Consider the following 24,497-nt stretch of genomic DNA (forward strand, 5'->3'; position numbering starts at 1 on the left):
GTTAGTCAGGAGGTCGGGTACACCGAGTACTGCCGTTAGTCAGGAGGTTGGGTACACCGAGTACTGCCGTTAGTCAGGAGGTAGGGTACACCGAGTACTGCCGTTAGTCAGGAGGTAGGATACACCGAGTACTGCTCTTAGTCAGGAGGTAGGGTACACCGAGTACTGCCCTTAGTCAGGAGGTAGGGTACACGAGTACTGCCCTTAGTCAGGAGGTAGGGTACACCGAGTACTGCCCTTAGTCAGGAGGTAGGGTACACCGAGTACTGCCCTTAGTCAGGAGGTAGGGTACACCGAGTACTGCCCTTAGTCAGGAGGTAGGGTACACCGAGTACTGCTCTTAGTCAGGAGGTAGGGTACACCGAGTACTGCTCTTAGTCAGGAGGTAGGGTACACCGAGTACTGCCCTTAGTCAGGAGGTCGGGTACACCAAGTACTGCCCTTAGTCAGGAGGTAGGGTACACCGAGTACTGCTCTTAGTCAGGAGGTAGGGTACACCGAGTACTGCTCTTAGTCAGGAGGTAGGGTACACCGAGTACTGCCGTTAGTCAGGAGGTAGGATACACTGAGTACTGCCGTTAGTCAGGAGGTAGGGTACACCGAGTACTGCCGTTAGTCAGGAGGTAGGATACACTGAGTACTGCCGTTAGTCAGGAGGTAGGATACACTGAGTACTGCCGTTAGTCAGGAGGTAGGATACACTGAGTACTGCCGTTAGTCAGGAGGTAGGATACACTGAGTACTGCCGTTAGTCAGGAGGTAGGGTACACTGAGTACTGCCGTTAGTCAGGAGGTAGGGTACACTGAGTACTGCCGTTAGTCAGGAGGTCGGGTACACCGAGTACTGCCGTTAGTCAGGAGGTAGGGTACACCGAGTACTGCCGTTAGTCAGGAGGTAGGATACACCGAGTACTGCTCTTAGTCAGGAGGTAGGGTACACCGAGTACTGCCCTTAGTCAGGAGGTAGGGTACACGAGTACTGCCCTTAGTCAGGAGGTAGGGTACACCGAGTACTGCCCTTAGTCAGGAGGTAGGGTACACCGAGTACTGCCGTTAGTCAGGAGGTAGGATACACTGAGTACTGCCGTTAGTCAGGAGGTAGGATACACCGATTACTGCCCTTAGTCAGGAGGTAGGATACACTGAGTACTGCCGTTAGTCAGGAGGTAGGATACACTGAGTACTGCCGTTAGTCAGGAGGTAGGGTACACCGAGTACTGCCGTTAGTCAGGAGGTAGGGTACACTGAGTACTGCCGTTAGTCAGGAGGTAGGGTACACCGAGTACTGCCCTTAGTCAGGAGGTAGGATACACAGAGTACTGCCGTTAGTCAGGAGGTAGGATACACTGAGTACTGCCGTTAGTCAGGAGGTAGGATACACTGAGTACTGCCGTTAGTCAGGAGGTAGGATACACTGAGTACTGCCGTTAGTCAGGAGGTAGGGTACACTGAGTACTGCCGTTAGTCAGGAGGTAGGGTACACCGAGTACTGCCGTTAGTCAGGAGGTAGGGTACACCGAGTACTGCCGTTAGTCAGGAGGTAGGGTACACCGAGTACTGTCCTTAGTCAGGAGGTAGGGTACACCGAGTACTGCCCTTAGTCAGGAGGTAGGGTACACTGAGTACTGCCCTTAGTCAGGAGGTAGGGTACACCGAGTACTGCCCTTAGTCAGGAGGTAGGGTACACCGAGTACTGCTCTTAGTCAGGAGGTAGGGTACACCGAGTACTGCCCTTAGTCAGGAGGTAGGGTACACTGAGTACTGCCGTTAGTCAGGAGGTAGGGTACACCGAGTACTGCCCTTAGTCAGGAGGTAGGGTACACCGAGTACTGCTCTTAGTCAGGAGGTAGGGTACACCGAGTACTGCCCTTAGTCAGGAGGTAGGGTACACCGAGTACTGCCATTAGTCAGGAGGTAGGGTACACCGAGTACTGCCCTTAGTCAGGAGGTAGGGTACACCGAGTACTGCCCTTAGTCAGGAGGTAGGATACACCGAGTACTGCCCTTAGTCAGGAGGTAGGGTACACCGAGTACTGCTCTTAGTCAGGAGGTAGGGTACACCGAGTACTGCCCTTAGTCAGGAGGTAGGGTACACCGAGTACTGCTCTTAGTCAGGAGGTAGGGTACACCGAGTACTGTCCTTAGTAAGGAGGTAGGGTATACCGAGTACTGCCCTTAGTCAGGAGGTAGGGTACACCGAGTACTGCTCTTAGTCAGGAGGTAGGGTACACCGAGTACTGTCCTTAGTAAGGAGGTAGGGTATACCGAGTACTGCCCTTAGTCAGGAGGTAGGGTACACCGAGTACTGCCCTTAGTCAGGAGGTAGGGTACACCGAGTACTGTCCTTAGTCAGGAGGTAGGGTACACCGAGTACTGCCCTTAGTCAGGAGGTAGGGTACACCAAGTACTGCACTTAGTCAGGAGGTAGGGTACCCCGAGTACTGCCCTTAGTCAGGAGGTAGGGTACACCGAGTACTGTCCTTAGTCAGGAGGTAGGGTACACCGAGTACTGCCCTTAGTCAGGAGGTAGGGTACACTGAGTACTGCCCTTAGTCAGGAGGTAGGGTACACCGAGTACTGCCCTTAGTCAGGAGGTAGGGTACACCGAGTACTGCTCTTAGTCAGGAGGTAGGGTACACCGAGTACTGCCCTTAGTCAGGAGGTAGGGTACACTGAGTACTGCCGTTAGTCAGGAGGTAGGGTACACCGAGTACTGCCCTTAGTCAGGAGGTAGGGTACACCGAGTACTGCTCTTAGTCAGGAGGTAGGGTACACCGAGTACTGCCCTTAGTCAGGAGGTAGGATACACCGAGTACTGCCCTTAGTCAGGAGGTAGGGTACACCGAGTACTGCCCTTAGTCAGGAGGTAGGGTACACCGAGTACTGTCCTTAGTCAGGAGGTAGGGTACACCGAGTACTGCCCTTAGTCAGGAGGTAGGGTACACTAAGTACTGCACTTAGTCAGGAGGTAGGGTACACCGAGTACTGTCCTTAGTCAGGAGGTAGGGTACACCGAGTACTGCCCTTAGTCAGGAGGTAGGGTACACCGAGTACTGTCCTTAGTAAGGAGGTAGGGTACACCGAGTACTGCCCTTAGTCAGGAGGTAGGGTACACCAAGTACTGCACTTAGTCAGGAGGTAGGGTACACCGAGTACTGCCCTTAGTCAGGAGGTAGGGTACACCGAGTACTGCCCTTAGTCAGGAGGTAGGGTACACCAAGTACTGCACTTAGTCAGGAGGTAGGGTACACCGAGTACTGCCCTTAGTCAGGAGGCAGGATACACCGAGTACTGCCCTTAGTCAGGAGGTAGGGTACACCGAGTACTGCCCTTAGTCAGGAGGTAGGGTACACCGAGTACTGCCCTTAGTCAGGAGGTAGGGTACACCAAGTACTGCACTTAGTCAGGAGGTAGGGTACACCGAGTACTGCCCTTAGTCAGGAGGTAGGATGCACCGAGTACTGCCCTTAGTCAGGAGGTAGGGTACACCGAGTACTGCTCTTAGTCAGGAGGTAGGGTACACCGAGTACTGCCCTTAGTCAGGAGGTAGGGTACACCGAGTACTGCTCTTAGTCAGGAGGTAGGGTACACCGAGTACTGTCCTTAGTAAGGAGGTAGGGTATACCGAGTACTGCCCTTAGTCAGGAGGTAGGGTACACCGAGTACTGCTCTTAGTCAGGAGGTAGGGTACACCGAGTACTGTCCTTAGTAAGGAGGTAGGGTATACCGAGTACTGCCCTTAGTCAGGAGGTAGGGTACACCGAGTACTGCCCTTAGTAAGGAGGTAGGGTACACTGAGTACTGCACTTAGTCAGGAGGTAGGGTACACCGAGTACTGCCCTTAGTCAGGAGGTAGGGTACACCGAGTACTGCCCTTAGTCAGGAGGTAGGGTACACCGAGTACTGCCGTTAGTCAGGAGGTAGGATACACCGAGTACTGTCCTTATGGGCCCTACACATTTAAAGATTTAAGTGAACAATATGAACGTACTCGTTCGTATTGTTCAGTGCGGAGGCACCAGCGATGAATGATGCGCGGCCTCGTGCTCGTTCATTGTTGGTGCGGGGTCACTTATGCATGCAGGTCAATATGGACAATCTCGTCCATGTTAGCATGCACTGCTATGGAGTTGGGTGACGGGGGGAGTGAAGAAACTTCACTCCCCCCGTCACCTCCCCTCCGCCGGCCGTCGGGCAGTTCGGCGGCGGGTCACTGAGTGTGTAGGGCCCATTAGTCAGGAGGCAGGGTAAGTAAGTTCTTAGTCAGGGTGCTGCCTATTCTGGTGTCAGAGGTACATCAGCGGAAGCATAATGCTGTATTTGGCATTTCATTTATGATGCGAGTATTGCCGCATACAGTGGCCGAACGCCAGGATCTGATGCATCAAGTCGTGGTCTGCGACGTGGGGACAGGTAACACTTCTTCATACATGAGGTCGGTGCGGGCAGTATGACAGGGAGATAGGAAGATGTACAACGTATGTGAAACCCCAGAGCTCACTTTGGGCCTCATGCAGAGGCGCAGGCCATCCTGACCGATGCTGAATCTCCAGTGACAATAACATAGGAATTTAATGAAGGAATACATTAGAGATGAGCGGTATCTGTTCCCTGAGAACCGAACCCTACTGGACTTCACTGCCCGAGCCCGGATCCGTGTCAGGCTCGGGATTTCCCGCCTGACTCGGAAACCAGAACGAGGCAAAACGTCATCATCCCGCTGTCGGATTCTCGCAGGGTTTGGATTCCATATAAGGAGCCGCGCGTCCCCGCCATTTTCACTCCGGCACTGGAGAGTGTAGAGAGAGGATGTTTCTCCGTCCTCAGTGTTAGTGTCTTGTGCTGCATCAGTCCAGTCCAGTGGTGGTGTCCTCTGCTGCCATATGTCCAGTGCTGCTGTATAAATCCAGTCCAGTGGTGCTATGTTGTCCTGCCTCAGTCCAGTGGTGTTGTCCCTGTGCTGCCGTATATGTCCAGTGATACTGCCATATATGTCCAGCGGTACTGCCATATACATCCAGTGATCCTGCCGTATAATTCCAGTGATCCTGCAGTATAATTCCAGTGATCCTGCCGTATAATTCCAGTGATCCTGCAGTATAATTCCAGTGATCCTGCCGTATAATTACAGTGGTACTGGCGTATAAATCCAGTGATTCTGACGTATAATTCCAGTGGTACTGGCGTATAAATCCAGTGATCCTGCCATATAATTCCAGTGATCCTGCCGTATGATTCCAGTGGTACTGGCGTATAAATCCAGTCCAGTGATACTGCCGTAAATGTCCAGTGATACTGCCGTATATAATTCCACTGTTACTGCCATATAATTCCAGTGGTACTGCCGTATATAATTCCAGTGGTACTGCCATATAATTCCAGTGGTACTGCCGTATATAAGTCCAGTGGTACTGCCATATAATTCCAGTGGTACTGCCGTATATAATTCCAGTGGTACTGCCATATAATTCTAGTGATACTGCCGTATATATATATACCCTGTTGCAAAGCGGATTACTGAGGCCATAACAACTATGCTGGTGTTAGACCTGCATCCGGTATCCGCCATTAGTGCAGTGGGACTGCTGTGCCAACCCTAGATGGGCCAGGTGTTTGTGCCGCACACTTGTGTCGCTAACCTTAGTCATACAGCCACCTAATTGCCCTCTTTTACTTCTTGGCGTGATGTGCTGTTTGGGGACTATTTTTTTTTAAGCGCCATCCTGTCTGACACTGCAATGCCACTCTTAGATGGGCCAATTGTTTGTGTCGCTTAGCTTAGTCATACACCTACCGCATTGCACCTCTTTTTCATCTTTGCATGCAGTGCTGTTTGGGGCCTTTTTTTTTTATATCTGCCCTATAAATCCACCAATTGAAGATTTTTTTTAAAATGACAGGGGCGTGCAGGAGATGCTGTCAGTGGACTGAAAAATTGCGGCCCACTTTCGACATTCAGCCACTGTGTGCCACTACTAGATGGGCTGTGGCGCTTAGCTTAGTCATACAGCAACCTCGGTGCACCTCTTTTTCTTCTTTCAATCATGTGCTGTTTGGGGACTAGTTTTTATAAAGTGCCATCCTATCTGACACTGCAGTGCCACTCCTAGATGGGCCAGGTGTTTGTGCCGCACACTTGTATCGGGATGCGGTCAAGATCCTGCCGGACAGGATCCCGGCGGTCAGAATACCAACACCGGGATCTCGACATATTCTCCCTCTGTGGGTGTCCACGATACCCATAGAGGGAGAATAATTTAGTGTGCCCGCAGAGTGGCGAGTGCAGCGAGCCCACAAGGGGCTGTGTTGCGCTTGCCCCCCTGTCGGGTTTGTGCCGGTCGGGATCCTGGTGTCGGTATTTCGACAGCCGGGATCCCGTCCGGCGGGATCTCGTACTGATTCCCTTGTGCCGCTTAGCTTAGTCATACAGCAACCTCATTGCACCTCTTTTTCTTCTTTGCATCATGTGCTGTTTGGGGCCTAGTTTTTAAATCTTCCCTCCTGTCTACCACTGCAGTGCCACTCCTAGATGGGCCAGGTGTTTGTGCCGGCCACTTGGGTCGCTTAGCTTAGTCATACAGCCGCCTTGGTGCAACCTTTTGGCCTAAAAACAATATTGTGAGGTGTGAGGTGTTCAGAATAGACTGGAAATGAGTGGAAATGAATGTTATTGAGGTTAATAATACCGTAGGAGCAAAATTACCCCCAAATTCTGTGATTTTAGCTGTTTTTATGTTTTTTTTCAAAAATCATCCAGATCCAAAACCAAAACACGAAAGGGTGGTTTTGGCAAAATCAATCCAAAACCAAAACACGAGCCGGGAATTATAACCAAAACACGAAAAAGTGCCCGCCGCACATCTCTAGAAAAAATGGAGAAAATAATATAGAAATTATTTTTAAAAAGTAAATGTTAGGAATGAAGGGTTTGCAGAAAGACGCCCATGCTGGCTTCTCCGCCCCGCTGCCTGCGCACACTCCCATGGTGGAGGCGACGCGTTTCTCCTCTCCCAGAATCACAGAGTGGTGTACAGCAATGTGACAGGGTCGCAGCAACATCGCAGCACGATTACTGAGGCCCCGGCGCACGTACAGCCCTGAACCCATGGGGAGCAGCCTCTGTGGCCACAAGTGATGGACACCATGTTCTAACGTCCTGGGATTACAGTGCGGTCACACAGAGGTCATTACAGGGCCACACAGGGGTCATTACAGAGCCACACAGAGGTCATTACAGGGCCACACAGGGGTCATTACACGGCCACACAGGGGTCATTACAAGGTCACACAGGGGTCGCTACGGGGTCACACAGGGGTCATTACAGGGCCACACAGGGGTCATTACAGAGCCACACATGAGTAATTACAGGGCCACACAGGGGTCATTACAGAGCCACACAGGGGTCGCTACGGGGCCACACAGGGGTCATTACAGGGCCACACAGGTCATTACAAGGCCACACAGGGGTCATTACAGGGCCACACAAGGGTCATTACAGGGCCACACAGGGGTCGTTACAAAGCCACACAAGGGTCATTACAGGGCCACACAGGGGTCATTACAGGGCCACACAAGGGTCATTACAGGGCCACACAGGGGTCATTACAGGGCCACACAAGGGTCATTACAGGGCCACACAGGGGTCATTACATGGCCACACAAGGGTCATTACAGGGCGACACAGGGGTCATTACAGGGCCACACAAGGGTCATTACAGGGCCACAAGGGTCATTACAGGGCCACACAAGGGTCATTACAGGGCCACATAAGGGTCATTACGGGGCCACACAGGGGTCATTACAGGCCAGGGCCACATAAGGGTCATTACAGGGCCACAAGGGTCATTACAGGGCCACATAAGGGTCATTACAGGCCAGGGCCACATAAGGGTCATTACAGGGCCACACAGGGGTCACTGCAGGTGTGAGACCAGTCTAACGGGGAGATGTACTAAGCCTTGGAGGGAGATAAAGCAGCAGCCAATCAGCACCCGGCTGTAACACGACAGGATGTGATTGGCTGGCACTGTATCTCTCTCCAGGGATTAGTACATAGAGCCCTCATACACTGTGCGGGACATTACACCGGGTGTGACACGTGCGAGGCGGGCAGAAGCTGAACAGCGCAGTCACGTGTCCGGTCGCCGCTATCCGCATGCCGTGACGTCACTTCCCGCCGCTGCCGCCGAGCTTCATGGGAGTTGTAGTTCCTCCGGAAATCCGGAGCGGGTGACAGGAAAGGAAGAGAAGGGAGATACCGACATGGTGAGGACTCAGCCCGCTGCTCCCCGTTATTATACGTGTGTCTGTGCCCCCAGCCTTACCCGATATATACCATATATATATATATATATATATATATATATATATATATCCCAGCCCTACCCTGTATATACCATATATATATATATATATATATATATATATATATATATATATATATATATCTATATATCTATATCTATCCCAGCCCTACCCTGTATGTGTCTTGCTTATGTACCTATATATACCCCAGCCTTACCCTGTATGTACCATATATATATATATATACGCCAGCCCTACCCTGTATATACCATACATATATATATATATATATATATATATATACGCCAGCCCTACCCTGTATATACCATATATATATATATATATATATATATATATATATATATATATATCTCCCAGCCCTACCCTGTATGTGTCCTGCTTATGTACCTATATATACCCCAGCCTTACCCTGTATGTACCATATATATATATATATATATATATATATATATATATATATATATACGCCAGCCCTACCCTGTATATACCATACATATATATATATATATATACACGCCAGCCCTACCCTGTATATACTATATATATATATATATATATATATATATATATATATATATATATATATATACCCCAGCCCTACTCTGTATGTGTCCTGTATATATACCCCAGCCCTCCTGCGTATGTGTCTTGTACATCACCTAAATATACACATATACCTTCCCATCTATCATCTATATACACCTATATATAGTTACCCCAGCTCTCCTGTGTATGTGACCTGTACATCACCTATATATACACATATACCCTCCCATCTATCATCTATATACACCTATATATACCCCAGCTCTCCTGTGTATGTGTCCTGTACATCACACATATATATATATATATATATATATACACACATATACCCTCCCATCTATCATCTATATACACACCTATATATACCCCAGCCCTCCTGTGTATGTGTCCTGTACATCACCTATATACACATATACCCTCCCATCTATCATCTATATACACCTATATATACCCCAGCCCTCCTGTGTATGTGTCCTGTACATCACCTATATATAAACATATACCCTCCCATCTATCATCTATATACACCTATATATACCCCAGCCCTCCTGTGTATGTGTCCTGTACATCACCTATATATACACTCATGTACCCTCCCATCTATCATCTATATACACCTATATATACCCCAGCCCTCTTGTGTATGTGTCTTGTACATCACCTATATATACTCATGTACCCTCCCATCTATCATCTATATACACCTATATATATACCAGCCCTCCTGTGTATGTGTCCTGTACATCACCTATATACAGACATATACCCTCCCATCTATCATCTATATACACCTATATATACCCCAGCTCTCCTGTGTATGTGTCCTCTATATACCATACTAGGTGATTCATCACGCCCTATGGGCGCTCTTCACATCGTCGTAAGGGGCTACGCCCCCTTAAATCTTGCACGCCCTTCTGGCGTGCAATATTTTTATTTTCTCTGACGTCCTAGTGGATGCTGGGAACTCCGTAAGGACCATGGGGAATAGCGGCTCCGCAAGAGACTGGGCACAAAAGTAAAGCTTTAGGACTACCTGGTGTGCACTGGCTCCTCCCCCTATGACCCTCCTCCAAGCCTCAGTTAGATTTTTGTGCCCGGCCGAGAAGGGTGCACACTAGGGGCTCTCCTGAGCTTCTTAGAAAAAGTTTAGTTTTAGGTTTTTTATTTTCAGTGAGACCTGCTGGCAACAGGCTCACTGCATCGAGGGACTAAGGGGAGAAGAAGCGAACCTGCCTGCTTGCAGCCAGCTTGGGCTTCTTAGGCTACTGGACACCATTAGCTCCAGAGGGACCGAACACAGGCCCAGCCTCGGAGCTCGGTCCCAGAGCCGCGCCGCCGGCCCCATTACAGAGCCAGAAGCAAGAAGAGGTCCGGAAAAATCGGCGGCAGAAGACATCAGTCTTCAACAAGGTAGCGCACAGCACTGCAGCTGTGCGCCATTGTTACTCAGGCACACTTCACACTTCGGTCACTGAGGGTGCAGGGCGCAAGGGGGGGGCGCCCTGAGCAGCAATGTAAACACCTTGGCTGGCATAAATACACCACATATAACCCCCAGGGCTATATGGATGTATTTTAACCCCTGCCAGAACTCACCTAAAAAGCGGGAGAAAAGGCCGCCGAGAAGGGGGCGGAGCCTATCTCCTCAGCACACGGGCGCCATTTTCCATCACAGCTCCGCTGAAAGGACGTCTCCCTGACTCTCCCCTGCAGTCCTGCACTACAGAAAAGGGTAAAAAAGAGAGGGGGGCACTAATTTGGCGCAGTTTTGATACTAACAGCAGCTATAAAGGGAAAAGCACATTTTATAGTGGTATTCCTGTCTATATATAGCGCTCTGGTGTGTGCTGGCATACTCTCCCTCTGTCTCCCCAAAGGGCTAGTGGGGTCCTGTCCTCTATCAGAGCATTCCCTGTGTGTGTGCGGTGTGTCGGTACGATTGTGTCGACATGTTTGAGGAGGAAAATGAGATGGAGGCGGAGCAATTGCCTATTATAGAGTTGTCACCCCCTAGGGAGTCGACACCTGAGTGGATGAGCTTATGGAAGGAATTGCGTGACAGTGTCAGCTCTTTACGACAGACAGTTGACGACATGAGACAGCCGGCTACTCAGCTTGTGCCTGTCCAGGGGTCTCAAACGCCATCAGGGGCTTTAAAACGCCCGTTACCTCAAATGGCAGACACAGACACGGATACTGACTCCAGTGTCGATGATGAGGAGACAAACGTGACTTCCACTAGGGCCACACGTTACATGATTGAAGCAATGAAAAATGTATTGCATATCTCTGATAATACAAGTACCACTAAAAAGGGTATTATGTTTGGTGAGAAAAAACTGCCTGTAGTTTTTCCTGTATCCGAGGAATTAAATGAAGTGTGTGATGAGGCGTGGGTTTCCCTCGATAAAAAACTGATAATTCCTAAAAGGTTATTGGCATCGTACCCTTTCCCGCCAGAGGATAGGGCACGTTGGGAAACACCCCCTAGGGTGGATAAAGCGCTCACACGCTTGTCTAAACAGGTAGCACTACCCTCTCCTGATACGGCCGCCCTAAAGGAACCTGCCGATAGAAAGCTGGAGAATATCCTAAAATGTATATACACTCACACGGGTGTTATACTGCGACCAGCAATCGCCTCAGCCTGGATGTGCAGTGCGGGCCTGGCGTGGTCGGATTCCCTGACTGAAAATATTGATACCCTAGATAGGGACAGTATATTACTGACTATAAAGCATTTGAAGAATGCATTTCTATATATGCGTGATGCACAGAGGGATATTTGCCGACTGGCATCAAGAGTTAGCGCGCTGTCCATTTCTGCAAGAAGAGGTTTATGGACGCGGCAGTGGTCAGGTGATGCGGATTCTAAAAGGCACATGGAAGTATTGCCTTATAAGGGGGAGGAGTTATTTGGGGTAGGTCTATCAGACCTGGTAGCCACGGCAACTGCTGGAAAATCCACATTTTTACCCCAGGTAGCTTCTCAACCTAAGAAGACGCCGTATTATCAGGCGCAGTCCTTTCGGCCCCATAAGGGCAAGCGGGCAAAAGGCGCCTCATTTCTGCCCCGTGGCAGAGGGAGAGGAAAAAGGCTGCAACAAACAGCCAGTTCCCAGGAACAAAAGCCCTCTCCCGCCTCCGCAAAGTCCTCAGCATGACGCTGGGGCTTTACAAGCGGACTCAGGCACGGTGGGGGCCCGTCTCAAGAAGTTCAGTGCGCAGTGGGCCCACTCGCAAGTGGAACCCTGGATCCTTCAGGTGGTATCTCAGGGGTACAAATTGGAATTCGAGACGTCTCCCCCTCGCCGTTTTCTAAAGTCTGCTTTACCGACGTCTCCCTCAGACAGGGAGGCAGTATTGGAAGCCATTCACAAGCTATATTCCCAGCAGGTGATAATCAAGGTACCCCTCCTACAACAGGGAAAGGGGTACTATTCCACACTATTTGTGGTACCGAAGCCGGACGGCTCGGTGAGACCAATTTTAAACCTAAAATCCTTGAACACTTGCATACAAAGGTTCAAATTCAAGATGGAGTCACTCAGAGCAGTGATTGCAAACCTGGAAGAAGGGGACTATATGGTGTCTCTGGACATCAAAGATGCTTACCTACATGTCCCAATTTACCCTTCTCACCAAGGGTACCTCAGGTTTGTGGTACAGAACTGTCACTATCAGTTTCAGACGCTGCCGTTTGTATTGTCCACGGCACCCCGGGTCTTTACCAAGGTAATGGCCGAAATGATGATACTCCTTCGAAGGAAGGGAGTTTTAGTTATCCCTTACTTGGACGATCTCCTGATAAGGGCAAGATCCAGGGAACAGTTGGAAGTCGGAGTAGCACTATCTCAGATAGTGCTGCGCCAGCACGGTTGGATTCTCAATATTCCAAAATCGCAGCTGATCCCGACGACACGACTTCTATTCCTAGGGATGATCCTGGACACAGTCCAGAAAAAGGTGTTTCTCCCGGAGGAGAAAGCCAGGGAGTTATCCGAACTAGTCAGAAATCTCCTAAAGCCAGGCCAAGTCTCAGTGCATCAATGCACAAGGGTCCTGGGAAAGATGGTGGCTTCTTACGAAGCAATCCCATTCGGCAGATTCCACGCAAGAACCTTCCAGTGGGATCTGCTAGACAAATGGTCCGGGTCGCATCTTCAGATGCATCAGCGGATAATCTTGTCACCAAGGACAAGGGTCTCTCCCCTGTGGTGGTTGCAGAGTGCTCATCTTCTAGAGGGCCGCAGATTCGGCATTCAGGACTGGGTCCTGGTGACCACGGATGCCAGCCTGAGAGGCTGGGGAGCAGTCACACAGGGAAGAAATTTCCAGGGCTTGTGGTCAAGCCTGGAGACATCACTTCACATAAATATCCTGGAGCTAAGGGCCATCTACAATGCTCTAAGCCTAGCAAGACCTCTGCTTCAAGGTCAGCCGGTGCTGATCCAGTCAGACAACATCACGGCAGTCGCCCACGTAAACAGACAGGGCGGCACAAGAAGCAGGAGGGCAATGGCAGAAGTTGCAAGGATTCTTCGCTGGGCGGAAAATCATGTGATAGCACTGTCAGCAGTGTTCATTCCGGGAGTGGACAACTGGGAAGCAGACTTCCTCAGCAGACACGACCTCCACCCGGGAGAGTGGGGACTTCACCCAGAAGTCTTCCACATGATTGTGAACCATTGGGAAAAACCAAAGGTGGACATGATGGCGTCCCGCCTCAACAAAAAACTAGACAGGTATTGCGCCAGGTCAAGGGACCCTCAGGCAATAGCTGTGGACGCTCTGGTAACACCGTGGGTGTACCAGTCAGTGTATGTGTTCCCTCCTCTGCCTCTCATACCCAAGGTACTGAGAATCATAAGAAGGAGAGGAGTAAGGACTATACTCGTGGCTCCGGATTGGCCAAGAAGGACTTGGTACCCGGAACTTCAAGAGATGCTCACAGAGGACCCGTGGCCTCTACCTCTAAGAAGGGACCTGCTCCAGCAGGGACCCTGTCTGTTCCAAGACTTACCGCGGCTGCGTTTGACGGCATGGCGGTTGAACGCCGGATCCTGAAGGAAAAAGGCATTCCGGATGAAGTCATCCCTACCCTGATCAAAGCCAGGAAGGATGTAACCGTACAGCATTATCACCGTATTTGGCGTAAATATGTTGCGTGGTGCGAGGCCAGGAAGGCCCCTACAGAGGAATTTCAACTGGGTCGTTTCCTGCATTTCCTGCAAACAGGACTGTCTATGGGCCTAAAATTAGGGTCCATTAAGGTTCAAATTTCGGCCCTGTCGATTTTCTTCCAGAAAGAACTGGCTTCAGTTCCTGAAGTTCAGACGTTTGTCAAGGGGGTACTGCATATACAGCCTCCTTTTGTGCCTCCAGTGGCACCTTGGGATCTCAATGTAGTTTTGGGGTTCCTAAAATCACATTGGTTTGAACCACTCACCACTGTGGACTTAAAATATCTCACATGGAAAGTGGTAATGCTGTTGGCCCTGGCTTCAGCCAGGCGTGTCTCAGAATTGGCGGCTTTATCCTATAAAAGCCCTTACCTAATTTTTCATACGGACAGGGCAGAATTGAGGACTCGTCCTCAATTTCTCCCTAAGGTGGTTTCAGCATTTCACTTGAACCAGCCTATTGTGGTACCTGCGGCTACTAGGGACTTGGAGGACTCCAAGTTGCTGGACGTAGTCAGGGCCCTGAAAATATATGTTTCCAGGACGGCTGGAGTCAGAAAATCTGACTCGCTGTTTATCCTGTATGCACCCAACAAGCTGGGTGCTCCTGCTTCTAAGCAGACTATTGCTCGTTGGATTTGTAGTACAATTCAGCTTGCACATTCTGTGGCAGGCCTGCCACAGCCAAAATCTGTAAAAGCCCATTCCACAAGGAAGGTGGGCTCATCTTGGGCGGCTGCCCGAGGGGTCTCGGCTTTACAACTTTGCCGAGCAGCTACTTGGTCAGGGGCAAACACGTTTGCTAAATTCTACAAATTTGATACCCTGGCTGAGGAGGACCTGGAGTTCTCTCATTCGGTGCTGCAGAGTCATCCGCACTCTCCCGCCCGTTTGGGAGCTTTGGTATAATCCCCATGGTCCTTACGGAGTTCCCAGCATCCACTAGGACGTCAGAGAAAATAAGAATTTACTTACCAATAATTCTATTTCTCGTAGTCCGTAGTGGATGCTGGGCCCCCATCCCAAGTGCGGATTGTCTGCAATACTTGTACATAGTTATTGTTACAAAAATCGGGTTATTATTATTGTGAGCCATCTTTTCAGAGGCTCCTCTGTTATCATGCTGTTAACTGGGTTCAGATCACAGGTTGCACGGTGTGATTGGTGTGGCTGGTATGAGTCTTACCCGGGATTCAAAATCCTTCCTTATTGTGTACGCTCGTCCGGGCACAGTATCCTAACTGAGGCTTGGAGGAGGGTCATAGGGGGAGGAGCCAGTGCACACCAGGTAGTCCTAAAGCTTTACTTTTGTGCCCAGTCTCCTGCGGAGCCGCTATTCCCCATGGTCCTTACGGAGTTCCCAGCATCCACTACGGACTACGAGAAATAGAATTATCGGTAAGTAAATTCTTATTATATGGAGTATTACCTCCAGTCATAATTGTGTGAGTGGTTAAATATTGCACGGACAAAGGGCGTGCGATGTTAAGGGGCCTTAGCCCCTTGCGACTGCGTTAACATCGCATGCAGGGCCTGATGAATCACCTAGTAGGTGCTGTGGTTGGGGGAGTGGCGGGTGCGGGGGAGACGCAGATGGGGGAGGGGAAGGGGCGGTTGTGGGAGGGGCAGGTGGGCAAGGGAGTCCTGAGCCACCTTGGCTGGAGGAGGGGTGGGTGCGAATGTGCTGTGGGTGGAGCGTTTGCAGGGGGGTGCGGATGGGGGTCCAGTGGTGCTGCTGGTGAGGGTGCCGCGGTTGGGGGAGGGGCAGGTGCGGGGCTGTTGTGGATGGGGGAGGGGTTACGGAGGCGCTGCAGGTGGGTAAGGTGCGGGGGTGCTGCGAGTGGGGTAGGGGGTCGGGAGGCGCGGGGTTGACGCGGCTGGGGGAGTGGCAGGTGTGGGGGTGCTGCCGATGGGAGATGGGGTCCATAGGTGCTTCAGGTGGTGGAGTGCTGGGTGCGGGGGTGTCACGGTTCAGGTAGGGGGTCTGGAGGCACCATGGGAAGGGGCGGGTGCTGCGGGTGGAGGAGGGGGCGAGCTCTGGGGTGCCACGGGTGGGGGAGGGGGGATGGGTGCGGGAGGGGCATGTGTTTGGTTCAGAATGGAAATAGACGCAGCAGTGTGTGGTCAGGCAGGGAGCGCGACCTCTGCGTCTTAGGTGCATCAACTACTCACCAGACAGTTAAAGGATCATGGCCTGCATTCAGCCACCTCTCCTATATATTTGGGCAGATCTGTGACTCTCTGACTCCGCCCAGCATTGTGACTCCGCCCAGCATTAGGAAATGAGTCACAGATCTGGGCTAATATATTGGAGATATACACTGCTCAAAAAAATAAAGAGAACACAAAGGGCCGAAACACACGAGGTGGCTGGCGCCGGCCGGCTTTAAACCGCTGCCGTGATGTAAAGACACATGCAGCGCAATTTGTCCTTACACACGGCACGGTCCCGGCCCGGCTGCCGGGTTGCAGCCGGCTCTCACCACTGGAAGGTCCGGCTGCCGGGTCTCGCCACTGGAAGGTCCGGCTGCCGGGCCGTCTTTGCAGCCAGTAAACCGTGTGCGTGAAGGGGAGCTTTCACACACAACGCTTTTTTCTCTAACGTCCTAGTGGATGCTGGGAACTCCGAAAGGACCATGGGGAATAGCGGCTCCGCAGGAGTCTGGGCACAACTAAAAGAAAGCTTTTAGACTACCTGGTGTGCACTGGCTCCTCCCACTATGACCCTCCTCCAAGCCTCCGTTAGATTTTTGTGCCCGGCCGAGCTGGATGCACACTAGGGGCTCTCCTGAGCTCTTAGAAGAAAGTATATTTTAGGTTTTTTATTTTACAGTGAGACCTGCTGGCAACAGGCTCACTGCAACGAGGGACTAAGGGGAGAAGAAGCGAACCTACCTGCTTGCAGCTAGCTTGGGCTTCTTAGGCTACTGGACACCATTAGCTCCAGAGGGACCGACCGCATGGAACTGGCCTTGGTGTTCGGTCCCGGAGCCGCGCCGCCGTCCCCCTTACAGAGCCAGAAGCAAGAAGAAGTCCGGAAAATCGGCGGCATGAAGACTTCTGTCTTCTCCAAGGTAGCGCACAGCACTGCAGCTGTGCGCCATTGCTTCTCATACACACTTCACACTCCGGTCACTGAGGGTGCAGGGGGGGGGGGGGGGGGGCCTGAGCAGCAATAAAAACACCTTGGCTGGCAAAACAATCACAATATATAGCCCCAGAGGCTATATATGTGATAATTACCCCTGCCGGAATCCTAAAAAAAGCGGGAGAATAGTCCGTGAAAAAGGGGCGGAGCTATCCCCCTCAGCACACTGGCGCCATTTTTCCCTCACAGTTCCGCTGGAAGGAAGCTCCCTGGCTCTCCCCTGCAGTCTACACTACAGAAAAAGGGTAAAAAAGAGAGGGGGGGCACTAAATTTAGGCGAAGTAAATATTATAGCAGCTATAGGGGACATAATTCAGTTAGTCCCTGCAGTATATAGCGCTCTGGTGTGTGCTGGCATACTCTCTCTCTGTCTCCCCAAAGGGCTTCTGTGGGGTTCTGTCCTCTGTTTAGAGCATTCCCGGTGTGTGTGCGGTGTGTCGGTACGGCTGTGTCGACATGTTTGAGGAGGAAAATTATGTGGAGGCGGAGCAGATGCCTGTAGAAGTGATGTCACCCCCTGCGGGGCAGACACCTGAGTGGATGGTTTTATGGAAGGAATTACGTGCAAGTGTCGACTCCTTACACAAAAAATTTGACGACATGCCAAATGCGGGACAGCCGGCTTCTCAGCTTGTGCCTGCCCAGGTGTCTCAAAGGCCATCAGGGGCTCTAAAACGCCCGCTACCTCAGATGGCAGACCCAGATGTCGACACGGATACTGATACCAGTGTCGACGACGATGAGTCTAATCTAATGTCCACTAAGGCCATTCGCTGCATGATTGAGGCAATGAAAGAGGTGTTACACATTTCAGATTTAAACCCAGGTACCACAAAAAAGGGTATTATGTTTGGGGAGAAAAAACTACCCGTAGTTTTTCCCCCATCTGAAGAATTAAATGAAGTGTGTGAAGAAGCGTGGGCTTTCCCTGATAAAAGATTGATAATCTCAAAAAAAAAATTACTAATGGCGTTCCCTTTCCCGCCAGAGGATAGGGCACGTTGGGAAACACCTCCTAGGGTGGATAAAGCGCTCACACGTTTGTCTAAAAAGGTGGCACTTCCGTCTCCGGATACGGCCGCCCTGAAGGAGCCTGCGGATAGAAAACAGGAGGCGATCCTGAAGTCTATATATACACACACAGGCATTATACTTAGGCCAGCTATTGCGTCAGCATGGATGTGCAGTGCTGCCGCTGCGTGGTCAGATTCCCTGTCAGAAAATATTGACACCCTTGACAGGGACACTATTCTGCTAACCATAGAGCATATAAAAGACTCAGTCTTATACATGAGAGATGCACAGAGGGAGATCTGCCGGCTGGCATCTAAAATAAGTGCATTGTCCATTTCTGCTAGGAGAGGCTTATGGACCCGGCAGTGGACAGGGGATGCAGATTCCAAAAGGCACATGGAAGTTTTGCCTTATAAGGGTGAGGAATTATTCGGGGATGGTCTCTCGGACCTCGTTTCCACAGCGACAGCTGGGAAGTCAGCATTTTTACCCCATGTTCCCTAACAGCCTAAAAAAGCGCCGTTTTATCAGGTACAGTCCTTTCGGACCCAGAAAAACAGGCGAGGAAAAGGCGGGTCCTTTCTGTCCAGAGGCAGAGGTAGGGGAAAAAGGCTGCAACAAACAGCTAGTTCCCAGGAGCAAAAGTCCAAAAGTCCTCCCCCGCTTCTTCCAAGTCCGCCGCATGACGGTGGGGCTCCACAGGCGGAGCCAGGTACGGTGGGGGGCCGCCTCCAAAATTTCAGCGATCAGTGGGCTCGCTCACAGGTGGATCCCTGGATCTTTCAAGTAGTATCTCAGGGGTACAAGCTGGAATTCGAGGCGTCTCCCCCCCGCCGTTTCCTCAAATCAGCCTTGCCAGCAACTCCCTCGGACAGGGAGGCTGTGCTAGAGGCAATTCACAAGCTGTATTCCCAGCGCGTGATAGTCAAGGTGCCCCTACTTCAACAAGGACGGGGTTACTATTCCACACTGTTTGTGGTACCGAAACCGGACGGTTCGGTGAGACCCATTTTAAATTTGAAATCCTTGAATACATACATAAAAAAATTCAAGTTCAAGATGGAATCGCTCAGGGCGGTTATTGCAAGTCTAGACGAGGGGGATTACATGGTATCCCTGGACATCAAGGTTGCTTACCTGCATGTCCCCATTTACCATCCTCACCAGGAGTACCTCAGATTTGCTGTACAGAATTGCCATTACCAATTCCAGACGCTGCCGTTTGGTCTGTCCACGGCACCGAGGGTGTTTACCAAGGTAATGGCGGAAATTATGATACTCCTTCGAAAAAAGGGAGTTTTAATTATCCCATACTTGGACGATCTCCTAATAAAGGCGAGATCCAAGGAGCAGTTGTTGGTAGGAGTAGCACTATCTCAGGAGGTGCTACACCAGCACGGTTGGATTCTAAATATTCCAAAGTCACAGCTGGTTCCGACGACACGTCTACTGTTCCTGGGAATGATTCTGGACACAGTCCAGAAAAAAGTGTTTCTCCCAGAGGAAAAAGCCATGGAGCTGTCGTCTCTAGTCAGAAACCTCCTGAAACCAAAACAGGTGTCGGTGCATCACTGCACGCGAGTCCTGGGAAAGATGGTGGCTTCTTACGAAGCAATTCCTTTCGGCAGGTTCCATGCCAGAATCTTTCAGTGGGACCTGTTGGACCAATGGTCCGGATCGCATCTTCAGATGCATCGGCTAATAACCCTGTCTCCAAGAACCAGGGTGTCTCTGCTGTGGTGGCTGCAGAGTGCTCATCTTCTAGAGGGCCGCAGATTCGGCATACAGGACTGGGTCCTGGTGACCACGGATGCCAGCCTTCGAGGCTGGGGGGCAGTCACACAGGGAAGAAACTTCCAAGGACTATGGTCGAGTCAGGAGACTTCCCTACACATAAATATTCTAGAACTGAGGGCCATTTACAATGCCCTAAGTCAGGCAAAACCCCTGCTTCTACACCAGCCGGTACTGATCCAGTCAGACAACATCACGGCGGTCGCCCATGTAAACCGACAGGGCGGCACAAGAAGCAGGACGGCAATGGCAGAAGCCACAAGGATTCTCCGATGGGCGGAAAATCATGTGCTAGCACTGTCAGCAGTGTTCATTCCGGGAGTGGACAACTGGGAAGCAGACTTCCTCAGCAGGCACGACCTCCACCCGGGAGAGTGGGGACTTCATCCAGAAGTCTTTCAAATGATTGTAAACCAGTGGGAAAAACCACAGGTGGACATGATGGCGTCCTGCCTAAACAAAAATCTAGAGAGATATTGCGCCAGGTCAAGGGACCCTCAGGCGATAGCGGTGGACGCTCTAGTGACACCGTGGGTGTACCAGTCGGTTTATGTGTTCCCTCCTCTGCCTCTCATACCAAGGGTACTGAGAATAATAAGAAAACGAGGAGTAAGGACAATACTCGTGGTTCCGGATTGGCCAAGAAGAGCGTGGTACCCGGAACTTCAAGAGATGATCTCAGAGGACCCATGGCCTCTGCTGCTCAGACAGGACCTGCTGCAGCAGGGGCCCTGTCTGTTCCAAGACTTACCGCGGCTGCGTTTGACGGCATGGCGGTTGAACACCGGATCCTAAAGGAAAAGGGCATTCCGGAGGATGTAATTCCTACGCTGATTAAAGCCAGGAAAGATGTAACTGTAAAGCATTATCACCGCATATGGCGGAAATATGTTGCTTGGTGTGAGGCCAATAATGCCCCAACAGAGGAATTTCAGCTGGGTCGATTTCTGCACTTCCTACAGGCAGGAGTGACTATGGGCCTAAAATTAGGCTCCATTAAGGTGCAGATATCGGCTCTGTCGATTTTCTTCCAAAAAGAACTAGCTTCACTGCCTGAAGTTCAGACATTTGTAAAAGGAGTGCTGCATATTCAACCCCCTTTTGTGCCTCCAGTGGCACCCTGGGATCTCAACGTGGTGTTGAATTTTCTAAAATCATATTGGTTTGAGCCACTAAAGACCGTGGATCTAAAATATCTCACGTGGAAAGTGGTCATGTTATTGGCCTTGGCTTCGGCCAGGCATGTATCAGAATTGGCGGCTTTGTCATTTAAAAGCCCTTATCTGATTTTCCATATGGATAGGGCAGAATTGAGGACTCGTCCCCAGTTTCTCCCTAAGGTGGTATCAGCTTTTCACTTGAACTAACCTATTGTTGTGCCTGCGGCTACTAGCGACTTGGAGGATTCCAAGTTGCTGGACGTAGTCAGGGCCTTGAAAATTTATGTTTCCAGGGCGGCTGGAGTCAGGAAAACTGACTCGCTATTTATCCTGTATGCACCCAACAAACTGGGTGCTCCTGCTTCTAAGCAGACTATTGCTCGCTGGATTTGTAGCACAATTCAGCTGGCGCATTCTGCGGCTGGACTGCCGCATCCTAAATCAGTTAAAGCCCATTCTACAAGGAAGGTGGGCTCATCTTGGGCGGCTGCCCGAGAGGTCTCGGCTTTACAACTTTGCCGAGCTGCTACTTGGTCAGGGGCAAACACGTGTGCAAAATTCTACAAATTTGATACCCTGGCTGAGGAGGACCTTGAGTTCTCTCATTCGGTGCTGCAGAGTCATCCGCACTCTCCCGCCCGTTTGGGAGCTTTGGTATAATCCCCATGGTCCTTTCGGAGTTCCCAGCATCCACTAGGACGTTAGAGAAAATAAGATTTTACTCACCGGTAAATCTATTTCTCGTAGTCCGTAGTGGATGCTGGGCGCCCGTCCCGAGTGCGGATTGTCTGCAATAATTGTACGTAGTTATTGTTCACTAACGGGTTATTGTTATGAGCCATCTGTTGAGAGGCTCAGTTATGTTTCATACTGTTAACTGGATATGGTATCACGTGTTATACGGTGTGATTGGTGTGGCTGGTATGAGTCTTACCCGGGATTCAAAATCCTTCCTTATTGTGTCAGCTCTTCCGGGCACAGTATCCTAACTGAGGCTTGGAGGAGGGTCATAGTGGGAGGAGCCAGTGCACACCAGGTAGTCTAAAAGCTTTCTTTTAGTTGTGCCCAGACTCCTGCGGAGCCGCTATTCCCCATGGTCCTTTCGGAGTTCCCAGCATCCACTACGGACTACGAGAAATAGATTTACCGGTGAGTAAAATCTTATTTCTCTGACGTCCTAGTGGATGCTGGGAACTCCGTAAGGACCATGGGGAATAGCGGCTCCGCAGGAGACTGGGCACAAAAGTAAAAGCTTTAGGACTACCTGGTGTGCACTGGCTCCTCCCCCTATGACCCTCCTCCAAGCCTCAGTTAGATTTTTGTGCCCGGCCGAGAAGGGTGCACACTAGGGGCTCTCCTGAGCTTCTTAGTGAAAAGTTTAGTTTTAGGTTTTTTATTTTCAGTGAGACCTGCTGGCAACAGGCTCACTGCATCGAGGGACTAAGGGGAGAAGAAGCGAACTCACCTGCGTGCAGAGTGGATTGGGCTTCTTAGGCTACTGGACACCATTAGCTCCAGAGGGACCGAACACAGGCCCAGCCTCGGAGCTCGGTCCCGGAGCCGCGCCGCCGGCCCCCTTACAGAGCCAGAAGCAAGAAAAGGTCCGGAAAAATCGGCGGCAGAAGACATCAGTCTTCAACAAGGTAGCGCACAGCACTGCAGCTGTGCGCCATTGTTACTCAGGCACACTTCGGTCACTGAGGGTGTAGGGCGCTAGGGGGGGCGCCCTGAGCAGCAATGTAAAACACCTTGGCTGGCATAAATACACCACATATAACCCCCAGGGCTATATGGGTGTATTTTAACCCCTGCCAGAACTCACCTAAAAAGCGGGAGAAAAGGCCGCCGAGAAGGGGGCGGAGCCTATCTCCTCAGCACACGGGCGCCATTTTCCATCACAGCTCCGCTGGAAGGACGTCTCCCTGACTCTCCCCTGCAGTCCTGCACTACAGAAAAGGGTAAAAAAGAGAGCGGGGGCACTAATTTGGCGCAGTTTTATACTAACAGCAGCTATAAAGGGAAAAGCACATTTTATAGTGGTATTCCTGTATATATATATATAGCGCTCTGGTGTGTGCTGGCATACTCTCCCTCTGTCTCCCCAAAGGGCTAGTGGGGTCCTGTCCTCTATCAGAGCATTCCCTGTGTGTGTGCGGTGTGTCGGTACGATTGTGTCGACATGTTTGAGGAGGAAAATGAGATGGAGGCGGAGCAATTGCCTATTATACAGTTGTCACCCCCTAGGGAGTCGACACCTGAGTGGATGAGCTTGTGGAAGGAATTGCGTGACAGTGTCAGCTCCTTACGACAGACAGATGACGACATGAGACAGCCGGCTACTCAGCTTGTGCCTGTCCAGGGGTCTCAAACGCCATCAGGGGCTTTAAAACGCCCGTTACCTCAAATGGCAGACACAGACACGGATTCTGACTCCAGTGTCGATGATGAGGAGACAAACGTGACTTCCACTAGGGCCACACGTTACATGATTGAAGCAATAAAAAATGTATTGCATATATCTGATAATACAAGTACCACTAAAAAGGGTATTATGTTTGGTGAGAAAAAAACTGCCTGTAGTTTTTCCTGTATCCGAGGAATTAAATGAAGTGTGTGATGAGGCGTGGGTTTCCCCCGATAAAAACTAATAATTCCTAAAAGGTTATTGGCATCGTACCCTTTCCCGCCAGAGGATAGGGCACGTTGGGAAACACCCCCTAGGGTGGATAAAGCGCTCACACGCTTGTCTAAACAGGTAGCACTACCCTCTCCTGATACGGCCGCCCTAAAGGAACCTGCCGATAGAAAACTGGAGAATATCCTAAAATGTATATACTCTCACACGGGTGTTATACTGCGACCAGCTATCGCCTCAGCCTGGATGTGCAGTGCGGGCCTGGCGTGGTCGGATTCCCTGACTGAAAATATTGATACCCTAGATAGGGACAGTATATTACTGACTATAGAGCATTTGAAGGATGCATTTCTATATATGCGTGATGCACAGAGGGATATTTGCCGACTGGCATCAAGAGTTAGCGCGCTGTCCATTTCTGCAAGAAGAGGTTTATGGACGCGGCAGTGGTCAGGTGATGCGGATTCTAAAAGGCACATGGAAGTATTGCCTTATAAGGGGGAGGAGTTATTTGGGGTAGGTCTATCAGACCTGGTAGCCACGTCAACTGCTGGAAAATCCACATTTTTACCCCAGGTAGCTTCTCAACCTAAGAAGACGCCGTATTATCAGGCGCAGTCCTTTCGGCCCCATAAGGGCAAGCGGGCAAAAGGCGCCTCACTTCTGCCCCGTGGCAGAGGGAGAGGAA

At 50.7% G+C, this 24,497-nt stretch overlaps 1 protein-coding gene across 1 annotated transcript in view; it reads left to right on the forward strand.

Annotated features, from left to right (window-relative positions):
• The first annotated feature begins 8,098 nt into the window (after nucleotides 1–8,098).
• The window catches only part of AP2S1 (adaptor related protein complex 2 subunit sigma 1), a 46,825-nt gene continuing 30,426 nt past the window's right edge, over nucleotides 8,099–24,497 (forward strand). Inside the window, exon 1 of the mRNA XM_063938420.1 lies at nucleotides 8,099–8,266. Within this exon, the coding sequence (XP_063794490.1) occupies nucleotides 8,264–8,266 (3 nt within the window). The 5' untranslated portion in view covers nucleotides 8,099–8,263. The remainder of the gene's footprint in view (nucleotides 8,267–24,497) is intronic.

Source organism: Pseudophryne corroboree, chromosome 8, assembly GCF_028390025.1.
Source record: "Pseudophryne corroboree isolate aPseCor3 chromosome 8, aPseCor3.hap2, whole genome shotgun sequence".
Classification (NCBI taxonomy): Eukaryota; Metazoa; Chordata; class Amphibia; order Anura; family Myobatrachidae; genus Pseudophryne; species Pseudophryne corroboree.